Genomic DNA, 27270 nt, shown 5'->3' with positions numbered 1-27270 from the left:
GGGATCTGATAACTGTTCTTTTGAAAACCCTGATCAACCACCTAAAGGTGAAAAGGCTTAGAGGAACATTTTTTTTAAACCGGAATTGTTAGCCTGTGCTCAGCAATGTGCCCCCATCCCCACTGTTGTCAAATTATTGATCTGAAATAGCTTCTCTGGACTTGTTTCCTATAAACAGACTCAAAAGTGTCATTTTACCCATTTTCAAAAGTGTTTCTATCCTTCATTCCTGTACCCATAACACCATACTATGGATCCAATAATTCATAGATAAAACCTTTTCTTTAGAATTTGAAATTACATTGTGCAAGAATGAACAAGAAGCTTTGGGGCACTATTCCAGTACTAATCACTGATACACTTTTTCATCTCATAAGATGATAAGAATGTAAACTTTGCATGCAACTCACTCTTTTATCCCTAGGAAAAGTCATTTTTAAATAGCAGGGCACTATGGGGAAGATGGGGTTCCTATAGCCAGGATCCTCACTGAACTTAAACCACTTAATGATGTAACTGGCCTTTTGCTAGGCTACTGCTTCCACAACGGTAAGCAATAATCTATTATTGCGCTATATAGAGAGCTTGGCCCAGTGCTCTGGGCGGAGGCAGAGATGCCAGTGCTTGACCTACCATCGGAAGAACAAGCCGGGTAATAAACCCTTTCAACCCAAAGAAACATTCTACTGTCATTTCTTTGGTCACACTGAATCCATAGCAAACTTGCCGGGGGCTGAAACCCATTGGCAAGACAGGCACTAATTTTGCTGTCTGCATATTCAATACCTAAATGCATGTATGCAGGAAGAACACTGAAAGTCATTTCTTCAGACTCAGAAGATTCAACTGGAAATTTGCACCATATGGTATTTGCTAGCACTTCAGTTAAGCCATCAGATGACTGGAAAAATAACTAATGGATATGTTAAATATTCTCCCAGATCCTTTGAGTTCTATCCCTGTGTTGTCAGAAAACAACATACCTTAACCCTGTCACCTGTGTTTCCTCAAGACATGGCTTCCTTCAGTTATAATTAAACTCCATGCTGTTGACTTTTTAAATAGAGTTACAGTAATCATTTGGAAACTATTTCTGGCTCTTCTACAGAACTGTAGTCAAAGACATGTCTATTAAGTTACTTATATAAAGATACCCTACTAGACCTTCCTACTACAAGGTACCAGAGAAATGTAAATGCTGCCTTTTATTAAAGCATGGGGACTACATACCCTCATATATTCTCTTTTGTTTTGACTTCTAGAAAACTCAGATTCAAGTTAAGCCTGCATTCTGGGTTCTTGACACGTAAGCCCTCACTGAATCTACTTAAGTTTCCTTGAAGCTGACTCAGATCATCTCACTCCGCTGCCTCCCACCCTCAGGTCAGTGATTCTTAAAGACTTTTTTTTTTTCTTTTAAACTACGTCCCCTCCTTCATCTGGAAATCATTGGGGGTGATGAGAAATGTACTGAAAGAAATGAGTTGTACATGTGGTCAATGTCTTTATGACTGTTCATTTTGATACTGCAGGCTGTAGCTCTGTGTAAATGTTTTTTTTGTTTTGTTTTGCTAAGACAGGGAGAACAGTGCTATAGGCACTGTTGTCTTGTTAAAGCAGCTTTTTCTGCCTTTTTTTTTTCTTTCTGTTCTTGACCTTGTTTATTAGTGACTCCCTAGGACAAAAGTCTGACTGTACTTCTCCTTTGGAAGACTATCCCTCCCGTCCCCTGGGGCAGCAATTAATCCTCAACTCCCTTTACTTTCCTCTGTCTCCTTAACCCAAAATACTTTAGGGGAGGGGAGATAATTGTGCCTGCACTCACACTTTAGTTATTTAAAGCCACCTCTCAAATTCGTTGGTAGCACATGAGGCAAATGAAAACATAACTGTCTGTTTTCTATTATCATCATGTTGAACCTATATCTCAAGTGATGCTTCAAATCTGTGGACTACACAGGGTGTCAGACTCTCCCAGCACAATTTCTTGGACAACACATTGGCTTGGAATTGCTCAGTGGGGCAGCGGAGGGAGAGCGAACTTGATGTTCATGTTTATGATTGTGTCATGAATGGCTTGTCTTCAGGGTCCTTCCTCCACCATCTCACAGGCAAGGCATCTCTGGCGGGCTCCAGTTTTCTGCAGGGCCCTTTGATTTCCTTCTCTGGTCTATGCAGCTCCAAACAGAAAGCCTCTCTCCTTTCCTCCTCTCTCTTCTTTCTCCCACTCCAAGTACCAAATCCCCATCATGTGACCCTTTCACTATTGCTGGGTTCCCTTCCCTTCACCTCATTCCCCCCAGTTCAGCTTCAGCAGAGGTCTTATTCCCTCTCCTGCAGCTGCTTCAGACTTCATCTCTACTAAGTCATGTCAATCCATTCTCCATCAGCTGTTCCCAATCTGAGGGTTCCCCGTGCCATGCCTCCTAATAGCTGTGCTCAGGTGATGCACAGGGATCCTCGTGTATCTAGCTTGCCTGCTTCCCTCCCCCACCTCTGTACTCTTCTGGGCAGCCCCAAGTACCTGTGCCTCTCCACACACCATGCCGTCCAACCTTCCAGCAGGTTACCTTGGACCAGTCAGGACCAGCCTCCACCAAGAAGCCCTCCCTGATGCCCCACCCTTCCATGAGACTGACCTACATGCCTCTTTATGCTCCATTACCTCTGCTACCTATCCTTGCTAGTGCTATCTGCTTCTGAACTTGGCCCTGCAGGTGTGGGCACACTGTGTCATAATCTTCTTTGTAGCCTATGGGGAAGTTGGGGTTCCTATGGCCAGGATCCTCACGGAACTTAAATCATCGGATGATGTAACTGGCCTGTTGCTAGGCTACCGCTTCCACACCCTTAGGCAATAAGCTATTATTGTGCTGTATAAAGAGCTTGACCCAGTGCTCTGGGGGGATGCAGATATGCTAGTGCTCAACCTACCGCTGGGAGAACAAGCCAGGTAATAAACTCTTTCACCCCAAAAAAACATTCTACTGTCCTTTTCTTTGGTCATACTGAATCCATACCAAACTTGCTGGGGGCTGAAACCCATTGGCAAGACAATTGGCAAAGTCGGCAGGGTTCATTGTTGACCAAGGAAAAAGACAGGCTGCCCCTGTGGGAGGGGTGCCTCAGCAGGCTGCCCCTATGAATGGGGAGACAGTAGATTGTCCCCCAGTAGGTATGTGGTCTGAGGTGGCTTGCCTCCTAGAGGACTGGGCCGCACCCCAGGACTGGAGGCAAGTGGAGGTGATAACTGAGGCAGTAGGAACAGCCCTTGGCTAAGTAGGTATTTTGAGAGACAGAGTGCCAGTGAGGCAGTGGGGACTGTGGGTTGGCTGCTTCTCACAGTATTAAAAAAGTCTACAGAAGAGAAGGACACGCTCCTGAAAAAGACCCAAGAAATGGCAGCACGAGAACGTGATCTGCAAACTTCTGTGGATTTCCAGAAGAAGAAAATGGCATTGATGAGGGAGGAGGCAGCATGAGAATGCCAGCAGCAAGGTGGTGTTGAAGAGATAAAAGATTCCTTACAGAACAAGATGGCAGCACTGCCAGGTACTCTGAAGAAGGAAAAGGCCATCAAGAAAAAAGATGAATGCCTGAGGGAAGCACAGGCAGAGGTGGCATGAGAACACCAGCTCCAAAGCATTGAGGTGAAGGTAAGAGAGCTGCTGAAGACTGAGCTAGCATTGCTGTGAGGCAATGTAGAAAAGGTAAAGGTTGTAGCAGAGGAGGCACTCTGGGTAGGGGAGAGAAAGGTGCCATCAGACCCAGAAAAGGAGTTGCTGGGGAAGGATGAAGGGGTGGTGCCGGTGGCACTGGCCCCTCCTGTATTGAAGGCATGCCCAGTGGTTGTTTCACTACTGGGATGAGAAATATTGTGCTTCAAATGGCTCCTACATCCCTCTCTGGGTCTCTAGTGGCCATTCTTTCCCCTCACTCAGGGCAGCCCATAAGCAAAGTGACACATACAGTAGCAGACTTAGGAGAGGCTGAAGTAATGAGAACATGGAAAGCAATAAGGTCTTCTACTCACAAGAAGAATTTAAAGGGCCCCTTGAAGGTTACGAGGACCCAGCTGTGGGTTGATTTAATATGGGCAGTAGCAGATGGAAGGAAATTAGGTGGGAAGTCAAATAGGATCTTACTACAGGTATGGCAACAACTGAAACCAGAGCAGCAGTTCCAGCCATTAAGACCAAAGAAGCAGAGGTCAGAGACAGATCCACAATTCTGGCCTGTGTGTTTGCAAGAAGTCCTGCTGGAAAGCGAGCCAACCTCACGTGAGCCCACACAGGAAGATGACTGGGGAACACAGTTCAACTGAGGGGAAGGTCAAGGTTTCTGCCCTGAGGGACTGGAGGCCACATGTTGAAATAGTTATCCATTAGTCCCCAGTGAGCATACAATATGTCCTGGCTCTGGTGGACACAGGGGCTGAATGTTCACTGATTCATGGTAACCTTGAGTGGTTCCCTGGAACCCCCACTATCAGAGATGGATATGAGGGTAAGGCTTGTGAAACAAGCCCAAATCCCTTTGGGAATAGGGTGCCTACCCCCAAAGGAGTATACTGTGTACACTCCCATGAACTATACAATCATGAACTATCCCTGAGTATATTTTGGGGATTGATATCCTGCAGGGTCTATGGCTGCAGACCACTGCAGGTGAGTTCAGACTGAGAGTAGGTGTGGTGAAGGCAGTTCTGAGGGGACATGTTAGGCACCCACCCATAGCTTTGCCTGTGCCTCGGCGGGTGACTAATACCAAACAATACAAACTGCCTGGAGAGCATAAAGAGATTGGAGAGACTCTCCAGGAGCTGGAAAAGGTGGGTGTTATAAAGCCCAACATAGTCCTTTCAATTCCCCAGTGTGGCCAGTAAAAAAGCCAGATGACTCCTGGTGTATGACTGTGGATTACAGAGAATTGAATAGTCACACACCCTATATATGCTGCTGTCCCATCTATTGCAGGCCTGATGGATACCCTCAGCCATGAACTAGGAACATACCATTATGTGGTTGTAAGTCCAGGGAGAGGAAATCCTGGGGCAAAATACCTCTAAAAACTGAAATCAGTCAAAGGGAGAAATAAAGTTTGAAACCCATTTATAGCTAGGGAGAGGATTAAAGGTGGTGGTGTGAGAGGTGAGACAGAGGCTTCCTCCTAAAACTGCATATAATACAAAAATATAATTAATACAACTAATCCTGAAAGAGCAACAGGAAAGAGGACTATGTCAGACTGCATACACCTGGAGAAAAGAGCAGACCTCACAGAACAAGGTAACCTACCAAAGCTGTAGCCTGGAGGGACTCAAGCCCTTCCCCAACCCTAGCTCACCAGCAGGGGAAAGAGAAACAGAGCAGGGAGGGAGTGGAGGCCTATGACTGCTGAATACCTAGCTCCGGAGATCTGCTCTGGGAGCACAAACCTACATTTCATGGTGCTTGCATGGTGCTCTCATGATTAGGGGATTGGAAAGCTAAGACAGGCAGAGTTCATGGGGAGACTGAGATTCCAGCTGCTTGTGGAAAGCAGGGATCCATATCCGGCTCCTCTGGGACAAAAGAAAGGCGGGGAGTCTGAGAGACTTCCTAACAAGGAAGCCCTTAGCAAGAAGGCTGCTAAAGGGGCAAGGACTGCACAGAGCTTAATGCTGAGGAGAAAGGACAGGTAGACAAAATTGTCCAGGTGCACTCTGCCCAGCAAGTTGGGAGCTTTCACAGTCCTCAGGAGCTCCAGCTTCCTGGCTGGCTACACAACTCCAAGGACCCCCTCTGTGATACACAGCCTAATGCAGCTTTCTCCCGGCCAGCCCCACCTGGCTCGCAAACCAGCAAACCCTACCTGGGCATTAGGCCAGCCAGAGGGAAGATATGTCTACAGCAACTACAAGTGCAAAGAATAGAGGCTTATACCTGGGTGCTTGGCCCACTGGTTCAGGCAGTGTAGACAGGCATAGCAGCCGGGAAGCAGGAAACCACTCCTTTCTCCTCCCAGGCACCAATACCACTCCCGTGTGACCCCTGACATTGCTTCAGGGGCTGAGTGGCTACAGAGGACACTAGAGGGTGCCATATACAAATATGAAATGTCAAAGGAACCTGGTTGAAAGTAAAATTATGAATACAACTCCTGAGAAAGATTTAAACATCAACCTAATGAATCTTTCTGAAAGGGAGCTCAAAATACAAATCATTAACGTGCTCATGGAGGTAGGGAAAGATATTCAAGAACTCAGGAATGAATTTCGGTTGGAGATACAATTGTTGAAGAACACAATGCAGGGTATTTAAAGCAGATTAGATATGGTGGAGGAGAGATAAATGAAATAGAAACATGAGAAGAGGAATACAAATAAACTGAAGCATAGAGAGAAAAAAGGATCTATAAGAATGAAGGAATGTTGAGAGAACTGTGAGACCAATCCAGATGGAACAATATTTGCATTATAGGGGTACCAGAAGATGAAGAGAGAAAAAGGGATAGAAAGTGTCTTTGAGGAGGTGATTGCTGAAAACTTCCCCAATCTGGGGAAGGAGATAATCTCTCAGGCCGTGGAGATGCACAGATCTCCCAACACAAGGGACCCAAGGAGGACAACACCAAGACATATAGTAATTAAAATGGCAAAGATCAAGGATAAGGACAGACTGTTAAAAGCAGCCAGAGAGAAAAATAAGATCATATACAAAGGAAAGCCCATCAGGCTAACATCAGACTTCTCAGCAGAAACCTTACAGGCCAGAAGGGAGAGGCATGGTGTATTTAATGCAATGAAGCAGAGGGCCTGGAACCAAGATTACTTTATCTGGCAAGATTATCATTTAAATTTGAAGGAGGGATTAAACAATTTCCAGATAAGCAAAAGCTGAGAGAATTTACCTCCCACAAACCATCTCTACAGTCTATTTTGGAGGGACTGCTATAGATGGAAGTATTCCTAAGGTTTAATAGCTGTCACCAGAGGTAATAAAGCCACAGTAAAGAAAGTAGAACAGCTAATTACTAAGCAAATGAAAAATTAAATTAACTATCCCCAAAGTCAATCAAGGGATAGAAAAGAGTACAGAATATGATACCTAATACATAAAGAATGGAGGAGGAAGAAAAAGGAGGAGAAAAAAAAAGAACCCTTGGATTGTGTTTGTAATGGCATAGTAAGTGAGTTAAGTTAGACTCTTAGATACTGAAGTTAACCTTGAACCTTTGGTAACCATGAATCTAAAGTCTGCAATGATAATAAGTACATACCTATCAATAATCATCCTAAATGTAAATGGACTGAATGCACCAATCAAAAGACATAGAGTCACTGAATGGATAAAAAAACAAGACCCATCTGTATGCTGCCTACAAGAGACTCACTTTAAACCCAAAGACATATACAGACTAAAAGCAAAGGGATGGAAAAAGATATATCATGCAACTAATAGGGAGAAAAAAGCAGGAGTTGCAGTACTTGTATCAGACAAAATAGACTTCAAAACGAACAAAGTCAAGAGACAAAGAGGGACATTACATAATGATAAAAAGATCAATCCAACAAGAAGATATAACCGTTATCAATATCTATGCACCCAACACAGGAACACCTACATATGTGAAACAAATACTAACAGAATTGAAAAGGAAAATAGAATGCAATGCATTCATTCTAGGAGACTTCAACACTCCACTCACTCTGAAGGACAGATCAACCAGACAAAAATAAGTAAGGAGCCAGAGGCACTGAACAACACATTAGAACAGATGGACCTAACAGACATTTACAGATCTCTACCCCCAAAACCAGCAGAATACACATTCTTCTCAAGTGCACATGGAACATTTTCAAGAATAAATCATATACTAAGCCACAGAAAGAGCCTCGGTAAATTCAAAAACATTGAAATTGTACCAACCAGTTTCACAGACCACACATGTATATAACTAGAAATAAATAATGCAAAGAAATTGAAAAATCTCATGAACACATGGAGGCTTCACAACATGCTCCTAAATAATCAATGGATCAATGACCAAATAAAAACAGAGATAAAGCAATATATGGAGACAAATGACAACAATAATTCAACACCACAAATCTGTGGGATGCAGTGAACGCTGTACTAAGAGGAAGGTATATTGCAATACAGGCCTACCTCAGGAAAGAAGAACAACCCTATATGAGCAGTCAAACTCACAATTAATGAAACTAGAAAAAGAACAGCAAATGAGGCCCAAAGTCAATTGAAGGAGGGACATAATAAAAATTAGAGCATAAATAAATAAAATTGAGAAGAATAAAACAATAGAAAGAATCAATGAAAGCAAGAGCTGGTTCTTTGAAAAAATAAACAAAATAGATAAACCCTTAGCCAGACTTATCAAGAAAAAAGAGAGTCTACACACATAAACAGAATCAGAAATGAGAACAGAAAAATCACTATGGACACCACAGAAATACAAATAATTATTAGAGAATACTATGAAAATTATATGCTAACAAACTGTATAACCTAGAAGAAATGGACAACTTTCTAGAAAAATACAAACTTCCAAGGCTGACCAAGGAAGAAACAAATTCTGAACAGACCAATTACCAGCAATGAAATTGAACTGGTAATCAAAAAACTACCTAAGAACAAAACTCTTGGACCAGATGGCCTCACTGCTGAATTTTATCAAACATTTAGTGAAGGCCTAATACCCAACCTCCTGAAAGTTTTCCAAAGATTAGAAGAAGAGGGAATATTTCCAAACTCATTCTGTGAGGCCAGCATCACTCTAATACCAAAATCAGGCAAAGACCCCACAAAAAAAGAAAATTACAGACCAATATCCCTGATGAACATAGATGCAAAAATACTCAACAAAATATCAGCAAACCAAATTCAAAAATACATCAAAAAGATTGTCCATCATTATCAAGTTGGATTTATGCCAGGGATGCAAGGATGGTATAAAATTCGAAAATCCATCAACATTGTCCACCACATCAACAAAAAGGACAAAAACCACATAATCATCTCCACAGATGCTGAAAAAGCATCTGACAAAATTCAACATCCATTCATGATAAAAACTCTCAACAAAATGTGTATAGAGGGCAAGTACCTCAACATAATAAAGGCCATATATGACAAACCCACAGCCAACATGGTACTTAACAGCGAGAAGCTGAAAGCCTTTCCTTTAAGATTGGGAACAAGACAAGGATGCTCACTCTCCCCACTTCTATTCAACATAGTACTGGAGGTCCCAGCCAAGGCAATCAGACAGCACAAAGAAATAAAAGGCTTCCATATTGGCATGGAAGAAGTTAAACTGTCCCTGCTTGCAGATGACATGATATTGTACATAAAAAACCCTGAAGAATCCACTCCAAAACTACTAGAACTAATATCGGAATTCAGCAAAGTTGCAGGATACAAAATTAATACACAGAAATCTGGCACTCCTATACACTAACAATGAACTAGCAGAGAGGGAAATCAGGAAAACAATTCCATTCACAGTTGCATCAAAAGAATAAAATACCTAGGAATAAATCTAACCAAGGAAGCAAAAGACCAATACTCTGAAAACTACAAGACACTCATGAAAGAAATTAAAGAAGATATCAATAAATGGAAACACATCCTGTGCTCATGGATAGGAAGAATTAATATTGTCCAAATGGCCATCCTGCCTAAAGCAATCTACATACTCAATGCAATTCCTATCAAAATACCAACAGCATTCTTCAATGAACTAGAGAAAATCATTCTAAAATTCATATGGAACCACAAAAGACCCCGAATAGTCAAAGCAATCGTGAGAAGGAAGAATAAAGCTGGGAGGATTATGCTTCCCAACTTCAAGCTCTACTACAAAGCCACAGTAATCAAGACAATTTGGTACTGGCACAAAAACAGACCCATAGACCAATGGAACAGACTAGAGAGCCCTGATATAAATCCAATCATAAATGGTCAATTAATATACGATAAAGGAGCCATGGGCATACAATGGGGAAATGACAGCTGACTGCAAAGCTGGACAGCTACATGAAAGAGAATGAAACTGGATTATTGTTTAACCGCATACACAAAAGTAAACTCAAAATGGATCAAAGATCTGAATGTATGTCATGAAATCATAAAACTCTTAGAAGACAACATAGGCAAACATCTCCTGAATATAAGCATGAGCAACTTCTTCCTGAACGCATCTCCTCATGCAAGGGAAACAAAAGTGGAAATGAACTCAGAGGACTACATCAAACTAAAAAGTTTCTGTATGGCAAAGGACACCATCAACAGAACAAAAAGGTATCCTACAGTATGGGAGAATATATTTGTAAATGACATATCTGACAAGGGGTTAACATCCAAAATATATGAAGAACTTACATGCCTCAACACCCAAAAAGCAAACAACCTGATTAAAAAATGGGCAGAGGATATGAAGAGACAGTTCTCCAAAGAAGAAATTCAGATGGCCAACAGACACATGAAAAGATGCTCCACATCACTAATCATCAGAGAAATGCAAATTAAAACCACAATGAGATATCACCTCCCACAAGTTAGGATGGCCAGCATCGAAAAGACTAAGAACAAGAAATGCTGGTGAGGATGTGGAGAAAGGGGAGCCCTCTTACACAGCTGTTGGGAACGTAAGCTAGTTCAACCATTGTGGAAAGCAATATGGAGGTTCCTCAGAAAACTAAAAAGAGAAATACCATTTGACCCAGGAAACCCAGTCCTTGGAATTTACCCAAAGAATACAACTTCTCAGATTCAAAAAGACATATGCACCCCTATGTTTATTGCAGCACTTTTTGCAATAGCCAAGGTATGGATGCAACCTAAGTGTGCATCAGTAGCTGAATGGATAAAGATGTGCTACATATACACATTGGAATACTATTCGGCCATAAGAAAAAAACAAATCCTACCATTTGCAACAACATGGATGGAGCTGGAGGACATTATGCTCAGTGAAATAAGCCAGGCAGAGAAAGACAAGTGCCAAATGATTTCCCTCATTTGTGGAGTATAACCATGAAGCAAAACTGAAGGAACAAAATAGCAGCAGATCAGAGACTCTAAGAAGGAACTAGTGGTTACCAAAGGGGAGGGTTGTGAGAGGCCGGGTGGGAAGGGAGGGAGAAGGGGAGTGAGGGGTATTATGTTTAGTACACATGGTGTGGGGGATCACGGGGAGAACAGTGTAGCACAGAGAAGACAAATAGTGGATCTGTGGCATCTTGCTGCACTGATGGACAGTGACTGCATTGGGGTATGGGTGGGGACTTGATAATATGGGTAAATGTAATAACCACATTGTTTTTTCATGTGAAACCTGCATAAGAGTGTATATCAATCATACCTTAATAAAAAATAAATAAAAAACATTTATTGTTGACAAACTGCAGTCCAGGGCTGTCTCTCTTTCCTGCTCCTGAAGAAGCAAGCAAGCCAGCCAGTCCTCCCTTTAGACTCTCAGGTTCAGACATGCCCTCAGTTGCCCAGGTAAATTACTCATTGACATGGAGATGAACTTCTCTCCACACTTGAGGATATGCAAATGTACTAAAGCCAGGCAAGATACTCTGCAAGTACAATGAAGAATCACTGAAGGTGTGGTTCAGCCACCAGAATATCTTGCTGCCAGCATCTACTGCACTGAACCCTGGAGGCTCCATTGAGTGGTCATGGCCTTGGACCTTTCAACACATGGACTAACGATGGCTGGCTCTCCTGGCACCTGGAGACAAGGCCTGGAAGCTGACCTCCAGTGCATTCCTGGAATAACAGCAGAGTGGCCCCCAAATATCACAGTAGTATATCCTGAATGGTCAGAAGGTAGGAGCATCTCCAAGGTAATACTGGGTTGTGATAAGCTGATTTGAATACATTTGGGTAGCAACCCCTAGGGAAAAAAATACCAATAAGGAACCAATCTTCCCCATTCTTATTTTCAGTGGCTGAATTACTGGCATAGCGTTGCAAATCCTGGCTTTGCAACCTCCTTTTATTAACTCTGCTAATGGATATACAACATTTATAGTTTTCAAAGAGCCATCAGATAGGTTCCAGACACATATGATGGGACATATATTGAGACAAGACATCATGTACATTCACATTTAGACATTCTAGGAAGGTCTCATCACAGAGTGAGATAAATGTTAGGAGAAATAGTTCCTTTATGTGTCTGGAAGCCCAGATGCCCTTGTGTTAATCCTAATCAGAATGGCTAGTCCACACCAATTTCTCCCAGGTGACTCTGTTGGAAGGCCGCAAAAGAAAATCAAGGCTGAAAACCTCATACCTTGAATGCTTTTAATAAAACCAGGCATCTTGTGAATAATGTTAAAAAACCTAAGTAAGGTTAAGTCAGATTCTCTGCTCCTACTCCCACTGCCTACTGCCTACTGTGTTCAGAGGAGAGCCCTTTTAGTGATTTCGTTTCTTTCTCTGTAAAATGGGGATCATAATGGTACCTCCTCCTTAGGGTTCTTGTGAGGATCAAATAGGTTAATTTAAGTAAAGCCTAGAGCACATAATAAGTGTCTTAGATGTTTCCTATTTTTATAACCACCTCACTCTAGATCCCACAGGCTGTTGAGGAGCTTTCAGCATTGTCAGTAGTTTGTATTTAGGAAAGGAGATTTTATCGTACAGTACTGAACAATATTAACTTAATCTGTCTGATGACCAAATGAAAAAATGCTGGAGACAGCTAGTTCTAGACATAGGTTAATCATTGGCAAATATTTTCATTTCTTTAAATAAGAAAGCAACACCATCCCAAGGCTCTTTTTTGAGACTTGACATTCAGTAACAAAGATCAGAACCACACACTTTTGTGTAGCAAGTAGCAGTAATAGTACGTGTGGAGATGGAAATGCACCTTCTTCATCTAGGGACTGGGCCTTTAGGCTGGATGAGAAGCCGAGTACTCCAATAGGAAAGCCCCCATCTAGCAGACAAATCAAAGATGTTACAAATCAATTTGACCGCCATCATATCAGTGTTCTCTGCCTTGCCCCTTAGGCTGTGTGTGTGTGTATTAATGACCAAGGACTTAGTCTTCTGTAATATAGTATCAACATCTTAGATTTATACGATTTATAAGTTTCTAAAGCTAGTAATATGTCTGCTAATTCTGTTAATGTTCAAGATTGTCTTTTGCATTTCTAGGTCCTTTGTATTTCCATATAAATTTGAGAATCAGCTTGTTAATGTCTATCAAAAAATAAAAAATATCTTGCTGAGATTTTGATTGGGATTGCATTGAAACAATGGATCAATTTCGAGAGTATTTGCGTCTTAACATTATTGAGTGTTCTAATCCATGACATGATTTCTTTTTCCATTTTCTTTCTTTATGGGTTGCAGTTTAGTTCATTTCCATTCACTGAAATTTCAAATGTCTTGCTGAGGGATTTAAGCCCTTCACCCAGCCAGTTTTAGTGATCTAAGACCCTGAGACAATAGTATCTCTCTCTGCTTTAGTAGTGGGAAACTCCCCCTGAGGCCACTGAGTCAGCCCCCATCTAATGGGGTATAACTGCATTTATGGCTCCTCCAAATTCTAATCCACTGTGCCAGCTAATACAGGCTGTTGAAAATTTCACTAGTTTCTCATTGTCCCAGAAGTTCCTTTGCCTATGGAAAGTTTGCTTCTCTACCTGCAGTCCCCAGACTTGAAAATACCAGTGTTACTGGATGAGATACTGTTTTTCTCAGGATTGTGTCTCTGAGGCAACAAAGAATGGAGCTAGCAGACAAGAACAGAGCAACTAGCAAAGCTCTTTCAATGTGTGAAAAAAGAAACCTCCTGCTACTCAGGAGGGCCTCCCAGGGAGAATACCGTCAGGGCTGTGGTGTCTGCGGTTTATAACGCCTCCTGAGAAGAGGAAGTTCCACACTCCGCACACCAAATACAGAACTGAACTAATGACATAACAACTCACTCTTGATTGGCTGAAGGTACAATGCTTCATTTGTATAGCTCATAACCAATCAAGGCTGACGTTGAATGGCTGAGTTGGATTGTAGCTTTTTGAAACTTACAAGGGTCTTGAAGCTTCTTGAAACTTACAAGTGCCTTGAACTCTGCCTGCTTCCTTCTATCACCTGCCTCACCAGCAGGCATGAAAGTGTCCACTGGTCTCTACTTGCTTAGGAAGGGATAGTGTATCTCTAGATTTTAATTCTTTTGGCCTTCTTTGCATCCACAACCCACTGATGGCTCAAAGGAAAAATGCAATATTTTAAAATATTTTTTCCTTGTGTTTTCTCAATGTTTATGGTAAGAGCAATGATCTTTTGCAAATTTCTACATCCTATCTGGAAATGCAATCAAGATAGGCAACTTTAAAAACTGAAAGTTAACTAATTTTTTCAGTCAACCTGTTTGGAGAAAGGGTTCAACTCTTTAATTCTCCCAACATGAAACACAGAAACCTATATTCTATGTTGTATCATAATGCCAAGGTCTAAATTTAACCAACTAAATTATGACTTTATCTCTCTTAAGAATGCCCCAAGTCTGGTGGCAGGTAAACTGATTTTTTTTTCCTTTTCACAATATTTCAGATTTTGAATATTGGAACTCTCCATCAAAATGTCAAATAACATAAAATCAGTAGAACATTCATTTAAAATACATCAGAAAAACGACCTAGAACATGTATCTGATAGAGTATTTTTCATTGATGCTTCTAATCGGAGCTTGGCTACCATTCCGTCGGAGATCTTAGAATTAACAGAATTAGAAGAAGTGCATCTGGAAAATAACCAGATTGAAGAAATCCCCCAGGATATTCAGCATTTAAAGAATGTCAGGATCCTGTACCTGAACAAGAACAAGCTAAGGAAGCTGTCCCCTGAGCTGGGGAAGCTAAACAACCTGGAGGGCTTGGACCTGAGCCACAATCCCCTCCTGCCATCGTCCCTTGCTGTCCTGGGCTGCATTCGCAAACTGCGGGAGCTCCGCCTCTACTGCACTGCCCTGGGGGAGATTCCCGTCGTCATTTGTGAATTCCTCCACCACCTCGAGCTGCTCGGACTGACCAGAAACCACCTGAAATCTCTGCCCAAGGAAATAGTGAACCAGACCAAGCTGAGAGAGATCTACCTGAAGGAAAATCAATTTGAAGTTTTCCCTCTGGAACTCTGCGTTCTGTACAACCTGGAGGTCATTGACCTGGATAAGAACAAACTAAAGGTCATTCCAGAAGAGATTGGGAACCTGACGAAACTGCAGAAGTTCTATGTGTCTTATAACAACCTGCCCTTTCTACCCGAGTCGTTGGCCCAGTGTAGCAAACTCTCGGTGCTGGATTTATCCCACAACCGCCTGCACTCCCTCCCACATACCGTTGCTGAGCTTGCGGAGATGACCGAGATCGGGCTGAGTGGGAACCACCTGGAGAAGGTGCCGCGCCTCATCTGCAAGTGGACCTCACTGCACCTGCTCTACCTGCACGACACTGGCCTGAGGACACTGCGGCGCTCCTTCAGGCAGCTGGTCAACTTACGCTTTTTGGCTCTCAGCCAGAACTATCTGGAAATCTGCCCTTTACAGATCTGTGCACTGAAGAACCTGGAAATGCTGGCACTGGATGATAACAAAATACGGCAGGTACTGATTCCCTTTCTACCTGTCACCATGTTCCCACAAAGGCTTTTCCTGCTCTAAGTTGAAGTGGCAGCTAAATATCAGTAAATTCAAACTTCATGGTGGAAAATCAGGTTTAACAAATATGCCCAACAGGGTGATCGTTTGTATTACCTTTTCCTACTAAGTTACAACAGTAGTCATAATTAGTAGCTAATACTTATTTGCAGTATGTTTGTGCCAGTCACCAGGCTGTTTTGCACACTCAGATTAACTCATTTAATCTTCACAGTGACTCTTGCATGTGGGTGATACCATGTCCAATGATGTCTGAGGAAGAGGAGGCACTCTGGGAGCTTAATTAACTTGTCAAGGCCACACAACTGTACCTGAGAGCCAGGTTCCCACCCACCACAGCTGCTGGGTTCCAGGGTCTAAATAGAACAAAGACCACCTCCTAACAGGGTTCTTGCAGCAGATTTTTCTGAGACCTTAGTGTTCCATTCATGGGAAACTGCTTGAACAAATTTGTCCCTAAAGAATCTCTCTCACATGTGTGCAGGGTGGCATTTTTAAAATGTTCATCATTGCATGGTTGATAACCATGAAGTGTGGGAGACAATCTAAATGATTGTCTTACTCCAGTAGAGGAGTAAGCAAATAAACTGTACTATATTCACAAAAGGAAAACTATACAGTAAGTGAACTGGAGCAATATGTGCCAGTGTGGGTAGATTTCAAATTGTGATGTCTATTAAAAAGTAAAACACCAAATTGTAGAAGTTTATACCATTTATAAATTTTTCACACAATACTGCATATATACATACACAACACATGCTATAGATATTTATATATGTAATAAAAATATTAAAATATGGATTGGGGAAAAAACTAAATTTCCTAATTTTGGCTGCCTCTGGGAAGAGGGAGGAAGTCAAAGACATGAGGAGGAGATCAATTCAACTTTAATTCAGTATTTCATTTTGTTTATTAATTAAAGGTTTGGGCAGTGGGTACACATGTGTTTGGTTCTTTATGATTTTTTAATATTTGAAAATTAAAAAGAACAGAGCCCTGTTAAAGTGAGGGAGAAGTAGGGAGATTCGGAAATCAACAACTTTCTGTTTTTCCTGGCCATGAACTCCAGCCTCATGGGTTCACTGTACTTTATAAAGTCCTCAGCCTTAAAAGTCTGGTTTTGCTTGGTTTTCATCTTTTACTTGATTTTTCATTTCTAGAACATTGTTTTTTGGGGGCAGGTGGTTGTTTTGTTTTTGTTTTTGTTTTTGTTTTTGTTTTTGTTTTTCCTAACTGCTCTAGAGTTTTAAAACTACCTTTCAAGAAGTAAAATTTTGGTGGTAACTTTAAGATTTAAGAACAGAATCTAGGACTTAATCTCTACTTGGGTAGGGACTCACCTTGGAGGTTTTGAGAAGTTTTATGAGAGGCCCTCTGCCTATCCCCCAGCTATTCCACCCCTGAAGTAAGAAATTCCTCCTGCAGTGGACAAAGTCTGCCATTCCATAGTAGGAGTGAGAGGCTCAAAAAATATAAAGGGCCCTTGGGAAGGGTAACACATTGACTTAATTCCTTTACAGTCATGAATGATATACCTAATCCTTTCCTGTGAGACATTTTAAGAGATCAGATTGTAGGAGGGAATCACATACAGATGGCTCCAGAACAAAGATAAACCTCATCCAATACCAAATTTTGCCACTGAAATGTGGACATGATATTATATTGGGTTTTCAGTTCTTGAAGCCTGGACAGAAGCTTTTTCTTGCCTTGGTGGGTGCAGTAAATAGATGGCTTTCAGTGTGTGTCTAGACGAATTTTATTTGTATGGTACATTCCCATTAAGGGGGAAAACTCAACCTCAAATTGGCCATAGCTCAGCTATGCTGTCAGCAATAATTGTCTTCATTGATGCTCTGTAGGTTTTCTGTGCATCCATATTTATTGCCACTATAAAAAAGACTGTGATGAAATTACTGGATCTTGAATATCCTGTACAAGAATCTTTAAACATTCTATGTGATTTGGAAAAGAAAAGCTCAACCTATGAGCTAAGTAAACAGCAATAAGTGTGAAATTACCAGGTTATAATGAAGTAGTTAGATTGCAACTCTTTTCCCCTGATGTTGGACTGCACTGAATGTAAGTGCTTTTTACTGAAGGAATCTAAATGCCTGATGAAGAGTTTTGAAATAACCAAGGAAGAAACCTTAACCATCAGTTTCTTTTGAGGTTTGTATGTTTTTAAGTAAATAAATAAAAATGCTATGAAATGTTTACTGTTTTAGGAAATAAGACCTCACCCTACTCAATAAAGAGAAAAATGTCTTAAGAAAGATTACAGGTGTGTAAGACTTTAACCCATAGGTTATTCAGGCTTCCTTTGGACTGATTCACCAATTATTTACCTGTTCCGCCCATCTGTAGAGAGGGCAGGCTGAGCTGAACCATTCTGGTGACAAGTAGAGTGGCAGAGTAGGGAATCATAGGTGAGAGGAAAGACAAGGGTTAAAGCGGGAAACTGTGAGGAAGGATTTGCCAGTTAGGAATAAAGCCAGATAAAGGAGAAGTGGCTCAAAGTGAGTTAAGAAGCTGTTGATAGATATATATAGCTGGGCTTTTTTCTCACAGGGCTGATTTTGTCACATATTTTAAGAATGAGATTTTTCCATGTGGTTCCAGAGATCCAGGAAGACACCAACGAATGGACGTCCAAGGTTTTCATTCTAGGAGGTAGTATTTAAATGTGAGCAGGATGGCTAGCTATGGAATATATTTGACCACGATGTTAAGGAGTTAGAATAGAGGAACTTTTTAAGGTTGGGAAAGTCTGGGAGTCTGTGAAATGCCTACCTAATACCTGCACAGGACACCCAAGCCTTGTTATTTGTTGGAAGACAGACTATGACAAGTAAGTCTTCACTGTTTCCTTTCAACTGAGATTTCAACTGACATTTCAAAATTGCTGAGTTAAAGACTTTTAGAGTCAGAGGTTGATCAGTTCCAAATTGATCAGTTCCATTAACTGAATTAACTATGAATATTGTTATTGCAATACTACACTAAAAACTTTAGTACTTTTTCTTTCAGTAGTGCAAAGCATTTGCTACACTACAGTTCAAAAATTTACAATAAAGTAGGTTAAAAATTGTTCCAATTTAAAGCAGTGCATAAAAGCAAAGAGCAGAGAGTCTTGAGGGGCAAGTGGAACTCCAGACTTTAAATCTATAAACATATGTGCAAACTTTTCATCAGTAGGAATTGTTAAATTGTTCTTTTTGTTCAACAAATGCCTCAAAACTAAAAGCCCAACTAATTTTCTTACTGTTAAAAATAATCTTGACCTGAAACATCTTTTTAAAATACTTCTAGTTACCTCCAGAGTTTGGCTCACTTTCAAAACTGAAGATGCTTGGACTAACAGGAAACCAGTTCTCTTCATTTCCAGAAGAAATCCTTCCTTTACAGACTTTAGAGAAATTATACATTGGGCAAGATCAGGGAGCCAAGCTCACCTATCTGCCAGAAGACATTAGTAAACTACAGGTAAGCCTCCCCAAATAAGCAGGCATAGTATGTGGCCATTGATTCCTAAGTTGGCCGCTATTGAGAAAACACAATGGCAGTGTCCCCACAGGCTGTGGAATCATCCATACTAGATTTCCAGCTCAAATAAGCAGTCATTACACACTGAAATTTCCATAGCAACCCTTGATCTATATCCAAAGATCATTTTATTGTGATTGCTATTGGCTATGTCATGCCATATACTCCTTTCCACTTTGGGGTGTGGCATGCCTTATTTGCAGAAATTAAGCCATACCACTTTTCCATTTAATTTCTAATTTTTATAAGTAGCTCCTGAAAATTGTACAGTTTTGAAGTTGAAGTATACAGGTGACATGGCTAGGAGCCTGGGTTTTGGATGGGACAATGTGACTCCCTCCCTGCATGGTGGCAGGCAAATCATGGTTTATTTAATGGTTGCACCAGGTTCATGCCAAAGATGGGCCCACATTACGGTGCTAAATCCTAACAAAACATGACAACTTCATTCACAGTAGCCATACCAGGGTGTCTTTGTAGATGCATACATTAGAGAATTGTTATTTTTTCATGTTCCTGGTACTGTACTTTTAATAATGATAAAATAGGTGTGGGTTACTTTGTAACCCCCAGTCTTGGAGATGAGCAACAGTATGCACAGCACAGGTACTTCTTCCCTGAGACACAGGGGTCCTAGTCCTAATTCTCCTTTCCTTTGCCCTGTGTTTATAGCATTCCTTTCATTATTTTGCTCCTTGACAGGTTGTGTCACTCTCCCAAGTCTTAGGGTGAAATGCAAATACAAAATTTTTACCCAGTGAATTTGAAAATAGTAAAGCCATTACCTGTATATTTTGATTACTTCTCCTTGGGCAATGTTGGATTGATATTACAATCCTGTACAATCCTGTGGCAACTGCCACAGATGACTAGCTATTGAAAGGGAGCAAATGGTATGTGTGGTTAAACAACCCAAATATTTTTCTATAAAGTTCTTCTGAAACAAATAAAAAATTATAGAGTCCCATGTTCTCTTTTCTCTGCATAAATGGGAAACATGTCTAATGGCTTTACTACGTAATTTTATTTTTTGGTGGTGGTCCTTTTAAAATATGTTTTCCTCTTTATCTCAATGCATAATATCTTCATTAAAAGAACATGCGAACTCACCAGTGATTCTGGTTACTATAATTCATTTATCCATATGAGATCCATTATGGTATACCCTTGTGTTATTTCAGAGTCTTAAGGAGCTCTACGTAGAGAACAATCACCTAGAGCACCTGCCTGTATCCTTAGGATCAATGCCTAATCTGGAAATTCTTGACTGTCGCCACAATCTGCTTAAGCAACTTTCAGAGAGCATTTGCCAAGCACAAGGTGAGAACTCTTAGTAAAGCCCCAACCCAATAGAGTTTGAACCAGCATTCCTCAGGATGAAGTCTTCCTTGCTTTACTAAAGCCCAGTCCCTGTCCCATTTAGCCCTATCCCATTACCTCCTCACAGGGCTCACTGGTGCCTGATCAGTACATCTTAGAGCTCCACAAAGGAGGTTAAATTGTTTATTCAAAAAAGTAAGTAACTGCTAAGAAAAATATCACTCATTCATATAGTTATTACCCACCAATAAAAATGTACTGAAAACCTACTACATGCCAGTGACTGGAGTTGGGGGTCCTGCAGTACATTTTCATTGGGTCACTAAGTCACTTGAGTAGAAGGAAAAGTATTGACCCAGAGTGGTGAAATCAGCAAGGGGAGACTTTTGAAGCTACATGATTGACACAAAAAATAATATGATTCATATTTAAACATTTTCCACTAGGCTAACTCAGTCTTTATTTTTACATCCATCAACCCATATATCTACTTAACAAGATTCTGCCGAGCTCCTACTGGGGACAAATTTAAAAAATGTTTTTTTGCCACAATGTGCTGAATCTTGAGATTTATAAATATGTTTTCAAACCATCACTATTCTTCATTAATGAAAGGAGGATGAAGGGATATGAGTGGAAACTGTTGCCTTCCCACAAGACATCCAAAGATTTGAGACGGAGTTGGCACACAGTCCTCCTTAGTGATACTCCTAAGCATACACTTGTATCCTTCTTTGGTTCCTAGAAGAATGAAACATTCTCAGATTTCTTTAGTGTTTATTATTATTCTGTCTCTATACTTATTTACACTGGCTCCAACAACTTGGAGTTGTTATAAAGAGATCTTAGTTTGCCTTTTAAAATCTGGTGTCTTTTATTACATGTACAGCAGGAAACAGACAATTCAAAGTGATTGGGCTAAAGAATGCACATTTACTTTTGCTTGTTCTTAAGATAAATCCCTCATAAAAAAAAAACTGTTTCAGCTTTGAAAGAATTACTGCTTGAGGACAACTTAATTACCCATCTTCCAGAGAATTTGGATTCTCTAGTGCACCTAAAGGTCTTGACACTGATGAACAATCCTATGGAAGAGCCCAACATAGAAGTGTGTGCTGAAGGAAATGACGCCATATGGATATACCTTAAGGAAAAAAGAAATATGAAAATAATGGCAACAAAGGTAAAATCAGCAAAAACTCTGGATCACACATTCACTTGCTTTAGAAAGGGGTCATTGTTAAATATATTACAGATTATGCTGTGGGTGGCTCTTTACACATGTATATACCTTGTCCTTGACATGTTAACCTCATCTTGTTGAGTAGTGACTCCTACTTAACTTTTATATCCACAGGGCCTAAGCAAGAGAATTTTTGAACATTATCCTAGTATTTTTGTCTTTTATGTTCCTTATTTCTTTGTCAGATAAGAAGCCAACAAACAGGCAAAAGAAACCAAAACTTCAACTCCCAAAGTGATCTAAAATTCATGGACTGTTCACTGGAGTAAAAAGCTTAAATTAACCAAGTCAGTAACATAAGACTAAAAAATTAAAAACGAGAGCATTTATGGAGCAGAGGTCTAAAGACCAGAGTTGTGCGCTGTCACTAAGACCAAAAGCCTTGTCCCTCTCCTCTTTGCCCACCAAGACCATAGAGACATAAGGACGCCCCAGACAGGCCAGCAATGTGTCCGCGTCAGTCAGTATTCAGTATTCTCTATTCAATTAGTCAAGCCCCCATTGTCCCACACAGGACGGCTGCTTAGTCCTCTAACTAGTGTCCCTACTTCCATACTGCTCCCCCAGCTACGTGCCCTCCACTCAGCAGTCAGACCACTGCTGTTAAGACGTAGTTCCAGTCTTGCCACCCCTTTGCTGAAATCGATTGATTTTACCTGGAGTAAGAGTCAGGCTTTGGTCTGCAAGACCCTCAACCATATTAGACCTAACATCCTCCTCTTTATGATAAATATCATGTGGTATCTCCTTTACTCTTCCACAATTAAACTGATAGATAAGATAAACTACCGAAAATACATAATCTTAATAAGTCAGAATAATTCCTGAGAAACAACATAAAGGAAAGAGATTTATATTAAAGTATTTATTTTAATATGTGTATACTCAGGAATGGTTACACTAAAAGAATGAAAGTAATACTTTTTGGATACTTCCTAAAAGCATTTTTAAAAGCTGTGTGCCCTTTTGTACATTTTAAAATTTATATTAAAAAATTTTTGCAACTAAGTTTAAATCACCACAAAGGATTTACCTTCCAGTGAATTTTAAATATTGACATCTTAAAGTAGAGCTGTTGGACCAATATTTTAAATGTATCCGATGGAATCTAAATACCATTATGATTTGGTATAAATCAGTCAACATCAATTTACAAATACTTGAACAAGCTCTTATATTTTTCATTGATATACAATTGATATGCAATTTTATATTGGTTTCAAATATATAACCCAGTGGTTTAACAGTTACCCATATTTTTAAATCCTTACACCCTCTAGTGCAGTTACTATTGAACAAGCTCTTATTTTACAGGCAGAAACTCTATATCTCTTTTTCTTCTTGAATATGCACTTCCATTCCACTTCCACCTAAGAACTGATCCTAAGTTTAATATATATAATTTTTAAGTCGTTTATAGATCACCTTTCATACTTGTAGGCAACAAAATATTTATATAAATGAAATTTTAAAATTAATTTCTTTCTGTAACCATAGAGTTTTTAATGTTCTGGATTGAGCCATATTATAACACTGAACAAAATAATACAAAATCTATTATAAATTTTGATATTTATTTTTCCTGTAGGCAAATATTGGGGATATATTTGTATATAGGATACACAAATGAGAGAGACTTTCTTCACATAGTTTATATATCCTTGCATAAATATTACATATTGCTAGAATGAGACAGATTTTGGTATCAGTTCTATTCTTATTTATTTTACAGATAAGCACTGAGAAAAGTTCACATAGATAAACTTGTTGTTCACAAGAATGGAAGAAGCCCCTTTTGTCCCTTATATTGTTTTTAAAATGCAGTGTCTCTGAACTTCTTCCAGGTTTATATCCCAAAATATCAGATAACAAACTCTTAGCTGATAAATCAACTGGACTTCCTTCAGTTTTCTTGAAGACAAATAGTTGGAAACCACCTGTCTTGCAAAAAGATTAGTTATGCAGTCCTTAGAGCCAACATCAATACGACTATTTAAAATTCTCCCCTTTTTGGAGTCCCAGAGGTTTTTGGAGTCCAGGACAACACACCCTAGTCAGATTCAGGTGGATGGGAGGTGTGCCAGGGGGGCAGTTTGAAGTGGGAGGCAGGATGGAGAACCAGAAGTGTGCTATGGCAGATATATAGCGGGGGTATGTATGGAAATCGGAGATCTGTTTCCAGATAACCCTCAAGCTAGCCACACCTGCACACCCTTGGAAAGGTCTGTGGACTGGGGTGCATGTCATATAATTGAAGACTGCTAAACCCCAAGACATCAAAAAGCCCCATAAATTTCCAGAATGCCTCTAAAGGGCAATAACAGTCCCGTGGAAAGTCAAGGCCCTCACTGATCTGATTCTTTCACTCCCCATCCCTTCTTTCCCATTTCCACTTTACTTCAGTCGCAGACATCCTTGGTGTCTTTCCAAGGCCCAAGCATGCGTCTGCCTCAGGCCTTACCTCCGGCACCTCCCTCTGCCCAGAGTTGCTTCCTCCAGACACGCACAAGACTCCAGGCTGCACTTAAGTTCAGTCTCTGCGCAAATGTCCTCCTACTGCCCTTGATCCACCCTGTATAAAACAGCATACCCCCACCCATGTCATTCATTCATTTGTTCATTCATTCAATAAACATTTATGGAGATTCTATGTACCAGGCATTGGAAATAAATCAGTGAATAAAACAAATATTTCTGTCCTCATGCTGTTTAAAGTCTAGTGAGATAAGAAAAAGAAAACATGAAATATAGAACATAAAATTATGCCCTGTGTTAGAAAGTGATTAAGTGGTGTTGGATGAAAGCTCAAGCTAAGGGGAACTGAGATTGCCAGAAGTGTGTGTGGGGGTGGGCTGGGGGCTTGGATTCGCATGAGATGGTTGGGGCAGGCCTCACAGGAAGCATGGCTTGCCTCAGTCAGCTCAGGCTACCGTAACAATGCGCCACAGACTGCACGGCTTAACCAGCAGGCATTTTCTCACAGTTCTGTAGGCTGTAAGTATGGAATCAGGGTGGTAGGTGAGACCTCTCTTCCTGCCTTGCAGAAGGCTGCCTTCTTGTGGTGTCCTCATAGGAAAGAAAGAGAGAGAGAAAAAGCGGGGAGACAGGGGGAAAAGAGGGGATGGGGAGGGGAGACTGAGTTAGTGTTTGGTGTCCCTTCCTGTCAGGGACTGGTCCCATCATGAAGACCCCACCCTCAGGACCTCATCCAGATCACATCACCTCTCAAGGGCTTGTCTCCAAATACCATCACCTTGGGAGTTAGGGTATTCAACATATGAATTTGGTGTGTGGGCTGGGGAGAGGACACATAATTCAGTCCCTGGCAATGGTGACAATTGATCAGATACTTGAAGAAGGGAGGGGTGATTCAGCTGCATACTGGAAGAGCACTCCAGGCAGAGGAAGCAGCCAGTGCACAGGTTCTGAGGTGGGGCCCTACGTGAGCAGCAAGGAGGCCCCCCTTGGCTGGGGCAGTGAGCAGGGGGAGAGTAGTTAAGAGGTAAGTGAGATCAGGAGGGAGGGGGCAGATCGGGTAGACCTTGTAAGCCGTTATAAGGACTGGAGCTTTTCTTCTGAGAGAAATGGGGGACCCTGGGAGGTCTGAGGAGTCTGCTACTAGAGGAGGGATACTCCTACACAGGTGGGAGGGAATAGGATCTCAGGAACAAGGGGGGGCCTGCCTGTAGGTAGACATACAGTATTGTAATAAGAGGGAGGAACACAGGGACAGACTCCCCACCCCCGTTCCCCTTGCTTGTGAGCAATTGGCACATGTCATCATCTGTGAAATGACCTACTCTTGTGTTTACTGTCTCTTCCCATCACTGGAATGTGAGCTCCACAAAGCCAATTACACTGGTATTTAACTGCTGTTTCCCAAATGCCTTAGAAGAGTGCCTGGCACATAAAAGCATTAAATGTTTTTTTAAAAAATTGTCTGGATGACTGGCTGATTAAGAAAGAGAGATAATAAGGTATATAGTTCTAATCCTATCCTGTTCTCCACATCTTTAAAGCCCCATGCCACAACAAAGAGATGTAACAATCCTGAGTCCACAGTGATACCAGCTGATGCTGTTGGGGTTTATCTTGTTTTCAGATTCAGGCATGGTGGCGTGGAATAATGGTACAGAGAGGACTGGGGAAATGTGAAGAACTGCCAAAATTACCAAAAAAAGGAAAGAATTCTCCTAAAGATAAGAAAGGAAACAAGGATGTAAAAAGAAAACCTGTTAAGGGAAATAAATAAATCCATAAATTAATGAATTGATGTAATGAACCCTGATAAGTTAAGAAGGTAAAATATCTAGGAATTAGGTGCCTACCATGCTAAAATTATTCATAGAATTATGGTTATGGATAAAAATAAAAGTATGTATAAAAAAATCTTGCTTTTACTGAAATATTTGTGGATAAAATGATAGGGTTCCTGGTAATTGCCTCAGAATAATATCAGGGAGAGGTAAGGGGGGATCCAAGTGAAAGAAGGTTGGCCGTAATTGATAATTGTAGAGGCATGTGGTTGGTACATGGAAGTTCATTATGCTATCCTGTCTACTTTAGAAAATTTTAATTTTGAAATAATCATAGCATCATAGGAAGTTCCAAAGAAATGTCTCCTAGGTCCATTTACCCTTCACCTCCCTCAATACTGACATCTTGCATAACCATAGTAAAACAACAAAACCAGAAAATTCACATTAGATTCCATCATTTATACATGCACTCATTTGTGTGTAGTTCAATGCAGTTTTATCACATGTGGCTTTGTGTAGCCATCAAGGCAATCAAGATACAGAATTGTTCCATCACCATGTCTCCTTTTAGTGCTATTCCTTTTAGTCTCACCTACGACCTACTTTCTCCCAGAGCCTCACCTGTTCTCCATCTCTATCATTTTGTTATTTCAAGAATGTCATATAACTGGAATCACACAGTAGGTAACCTTGGATAACTTAGGTAATCCAAGTTGTTGCAGGTTATCAATAACTCATTCCTTTCCCTTGCTGAGTAGTATCTCATAGCCCCGCACTTTAACCATTCACCCATTGAACAGCATTGGTTTCCAGTTTTTGGCTATTATGAATAAAGCTGCTATGAACACTTGTTCACAGGTTTGGGCATAAGCATAGGTGTTCATGGAACTTGTGAGAATGCCACATTATGAGAAATGAAGAGTGCATATTATGTTAAGTATCTCTACTTAAAGCACTCAAAATCTCCTTATCCTGATAACTCTTTCTTTTGGAACAGTATTGATTTCAAATTTTACATGTCTTTCAAGCAATGATTGCAATATTATCAGTGTAGTAGGAAGAAAGCAAAATATAATTTGATTAGAGCATCTCAGAGTAGAAATGTGTGAGCAAACACCTCTGTCATGCAATGAATTTCATGCTCTCATAATGAAAAAAACCCAAAATTTCAAAGATCACTTAGAGCAACACAAAACTCTTAATAAATGAATCAAA

General features: G+C 40.7%; 1 protein-coding gene across 2 annotated transcripts; it reads left to right on the top strand.

Moving 5' to 3' along the window:
* Positions 1-1097: 1097 nt before the first annotated feature.
* Positions 1098-26164, top strand: LRRIQ4 (leucine rich repeats and IQ motif containing 4). Of its 2 annotated transcripts, XM_073232113.1 has the most exons (6): positions 1098-1383; positions 14583-15630; positions 19000-19173; positions 20415-20553; positions 21540-21736; positions 25899-26164. In XM_073232113.1, the coding sequence occupies exons 2-6, from the start codon at positions 14611-14613 to the stop codon at positions 26046-26048; spliced, it is 1680 nt and encodes a 559-aa protein (XP_073088214.1). In that variant the 5' UTR covers positions 1098-1383; positions 14583-14610; the 3' UTR covers positions 26049-26164. The 2 variants fall into 2 exon arrangements, with proteins under 2 accessions (XP_073088214.1, XP_073088215.1); XM_073232114.1 differs by lacking the exon at positions 1098-1383 and having other exon boundaries at positions 14109-15630.
* Positions 26165-27270: the final 1106 nt, after the last annotated feature.

Source organism: Manis javanica, chromosome 3, assembly GCF_040802235.1.
Source record: "Manis javanica isolate MJ-LG chromosome 3, MJ_LKY, whole genome shotgun sequence".
Lineage (NCBI taxonomy): Eukaryota > Metazoa > Chordata > Mammalia > Pholidota > Manidae > Manis > Manis javanica.
Note: the sequence above shows the minus strand (reverse complement) of the source record. Positions and strands in the feature narration are given on the sequence as shown.

What these genes read in the sequence shown, in the direction of transcription:
- LRRIQ4 (XM_073232113.1), top strand. Translation starts at nt 14,611, where the DNA reads ATGTCAAATAACATAAAATCAGTAGAACATTCATTTAAAATACATCAG. An exon ending in ATGATAACAAAATACGGCAG is followed by an intron (nt 15,631 to 18,999) that starts GTACTGATTCCC and finishes AAATACTTCTAG; the next exon opens with TTACCTCCAGAGTTTGGCTC. An exon ending in TGAAAATAATGGCAACAAAG is followed by an intron (nt 21,737 to 25,898) that starts GTAAAATCAGCA and finishes TCTTGTTTTCAG; the next exon opens with ATTCAGGCATGGTGGCGTGG.